At 56.8% G+C, this 3218-nt stretch overlaps 1 protein-coding gene across 1 annotated transcript; it reads left to right on the plus strand.

Annotated features, from left to right (window-relative positions):
- Positions 1-2315: 2315 nt before the first annotated feature.
- LOC137160164 (ribonuclease-like) lies at positions 2316-2935 on the plus strand. The gene has a single exon (XM_067558620.1). The coding sequence runs from the start codon at positions 2335-2337 to the stop codon at positions 2767-2769; it is 435 nt and encodes a 144-aa protein (XP_067414721.1). The 5' UTR covers positions 2316-2334; the 3' UTR covers positions 2770-2935.
- Positions 2936-3218: the final 283 nt, after the last annotated feature.

Raw genomic sequence — 3218 nt, forward strand, 5'->3', positions numbered from 1 at the left:
CCAGAGGGAAAACCCAGGTGGCTATAGGGAAGTCAAGCAGCATGTCTGGATGCTGGCAAATGTACTTCACCTGGTTAACAGATACAAAAGACTTATATAGGGGTTGCTTAGGTTCATTTACATGTTGATCGTATAGTGGGATTGGATTAACAGTTTATACTTAAAAAAGTAGACAATCACAGTGCATAGTGGGCAGACCAGACACCCTCCCAGAGACGCCCAATGAGTCACTTGAGTATACAATGATGTGAGTCTCTGTGGGGCCAGTAAGACAAAGGGACAAGTACTGGTACTTATCAAACAGGTGAAGTCTGTTCACAGACTTCAATAGGAACTTAAGGCTCAACAGAAAACTTGCCTCTCAGGTGTGGTTCAGAGACCTCTTGTGGGACTTTAACATCTTTATCCTAATTTCAGTTGAGGCCTTCTGTTAATGGTTTAGCCTGGGGCTTCTATTTCAGTTTCAGGCTACAACTTCAGGCCAGGCCTTCCATGACCAGTTTCAGGCCAAGAATTCTATTAATAAATGTAATGCTTATTTCTTTGATTCCACAATTTGTAGCTGAATGAAACTTGATCAATAAGGGGGAAACAACCTTTGAAAGGGAAAGAACAGCCACGTTTGGTCTACAAACACGTCCACCAACCGTGTCTCTCACGGCTCAGTGTAGGAGCGGCTGTGATCGTCTGCACTCTGCTCCAGGGTGGAGTGGGAGCGGTCGTGTGGCGCTCCCCAGCAAACCCTCGAGTGCCAAGCGATTTAGGTGCCTACAGGATTCAGCAGCAGCTGAGCAGGGTTTTGTTTATGCCAGCAGGGCCCGATCCCAGGACTTAGGGGTGCACACTCCAAGGAGTGAAGTTGCTAACTCCTAAAGAAATCAAAGAGCAGGGAGTTGGACTGGTGACTATGTGAATCTAGCCCCTGGGAACGGCCTATGGGAGTTGAGCACCTCATTCCCTTAGGCCTCTTTGAATATCTCAGCCCCTCTGAATAGCAGAACAAGACACATCTGTCTCTCTCTCTCTCTCTCTCTCTCTCTCTCCTTACTGAGGATCTTGAGTTGATGATCAAGTTGGAAGATCCCCTTGGCCCTGTCTCAGACACGTGGTTGGCTTGTGCTACGCCCTTTGTGCTCAGGAGAGCTCCCTGGGCTGTGGTGCCTGGATGGACATAAACAGGGCTATCGGCCGCTCCAAGGTCTGTTTGTTTGGTGGGGCCACTAACCCAGGACATTGACTTTTCCTGCACTGGTTTCACAACGCTGCTGGTTCTGCGTTGTTAGCTGAGCCCGGGAGACCCTCCTCTCACACCGAGGTCTATATAATGGGCAGGTGCGAGGGGACGGCGTCAGCTCTGCAGACAGCTCATCTGTTCCCCAAGGGACGGGAGCTGAGGACAAGGACTTTGGCCGGGAGGGCACCAGAGCACGGTTGGTTGCTGAGCTGATCTGAATATTCCAGCTGGAGATTGCACAGGTTTAGGCAGAGGAGATGGCTCAGTTAATTGGCTGCGGGAGGGCAAAATGTCTGGTGGGCAGGGCTGGTGCCAGTGGGTGCTTGGGTCCTGTTCCCAGCTGTGGGAGGACAGGAGAGGCGAGTAATTAGAGGGGTCTGGGAGTGGACACCTGGTTCTAGCCACAGCTCTGGAATGGGAGTGGGGTCTAGTGGTTAGAGGAGGGGCTTAGAGTCAGACTCCGGCCTGTAGCAAAGAACACGTCACGTGGAGATTCTAGCAGCCGGCTCGGCTGGCTCCACTGTGGCTGATCCCAGCACGGGCGCAGGAGTTTCCAGCAGTTCAACTCTCCCGCAGAGCTGCAGAGTTTGGAAATGAAATGCAGGGCAGCGGGGACGGGTCAGTTCATGCAGAGGCAGGTCCCAGCCGGCTGGGTTCAAAGGACACAACCGCCATGGGGCGACATTCAGCCCCCTGCGCTGTGCACAGCTGGGGTGAGCGTCCAACCAGCACCTCTCGGGTCCCCTGCAGGATACTTAGAATCACTGGAGCCAAGCGCGTGAGCGGCTGCTGCTGTCAGACTGTGGCTGGGATTTGCAAAGGGGCCCGTGGGAGTTAGGCACTCAGATGATGAGGGGAGCGGGGTACTGAGCTCCCTTGGGCCACGTTGAAGATCCCAGTCATGTACAGTCCCAGGGATGCTGAAGGGCCCACGCCCCAGCTGTGGGTGTGTCGCACTGTGGGCTCAGACTGCAATCTGCAAGGGGCTCCCCGGGCGTGGGGCTTGGAGGGGCTGAGCGGGTGCAGGTCCCCTCCGTCCCATGTGTCCATCCCTCCATCCCGTCCGCCCCACTGCAGGGACTTCCCGCGGCAGAGACGCCATGGTCTGGAGAGGACCCCACCCGATGCTGCTGCTGGTCCTGCTGGCCACGTGGCTGGCTCTGGCCAGGGGGCAGCCGAGCTTTGCCGTGTTCCAGAGGCAGCACGTCGCTCCCCCCAGGACCGACCACCAGAGCGAAAGGGTTTACTGCAACCGGATGATGCAGAACCGGGGCATGACCTCGCCCGTCTGCAAATTCACCAACACCTTCATCCACGACAACATCAACACCATCACCAACGTCTGCGGCCGTGGGGGGACCCCAGCGGGTGGGAACCTGCGCGAGAGCATCGCCCACTTTCCCCTCACCATCTGCCGGCTGCCGGGGGGATCGCAGACACCACCCTGCAACTACAACGGATGCACCAGCTACCGACCCATCCGCATCGGTTGTGATCAGGCGGGGCTCCCTGTGCACTTTGACGGAATAATATAGCCTGTGCCCGGGGCATAGCACGGCCAGCCTGTCACACCCCACCCGCTGCTCCCCCAGGGCTGTCACTGGGCTGTTCTTTCGCTGCTCCCTGCAATAAAACACACGACTGCAAAGGCAGCGCGGCCGGGTGTGTGTCTGTGCCAGCCTGGGTGCAGAGAAATGAGCCGTTTCACTCTCTCGGGGTCTCTTTCCCCTGCTGCAAACACCCCGCAGCCGAAGGAACCACGCCGGGGGTGCTGGACAGTGATTTACAAGGTCCGTTCCTTTTAAGGTGCCCCCCCCCCACGCTCTGCTGGCCCAGGAGGGTGGGGCTGGAAGTTCCTGCCACAGGTGACACGGGGGGGGGGGGTCACGTAGGCCCCCTTTATCTTGCCCCCCCCAGTATCAGCAGACACGAGTCGTCTGCACCAGAGGCTGGTTCCCCTTTGCACCAGCTCCCCAGGGTGGGT

Source organism: Emydura macquarii, unplaced genomic scaffold, assembly GCF_026122565.2.
Source record: "Emydura macquarii macquarii isolate MOO-44397 ecotype Brisbane River unplaced genomic scaffold, CSIRO-AGI_Emac_v2 contig_2157, whole genome shotgun sequence".
NCBI classification, from domain to species: domain Eukaryota; kingdom Metazoa; phylum Chordata; order Testudines; family Chelidae; genus Emydura; species Emydura macquarii.

Excerpts from the sequence above, each read along its gene's own strand:
- LOC137160164 (XM_067558620.1), top strand. The coding sequence starts at position 2,335 with ATGGTCTGGAGAGGACCCCACCCGATGCTGCTGCTGGTCCTGCTGGCC.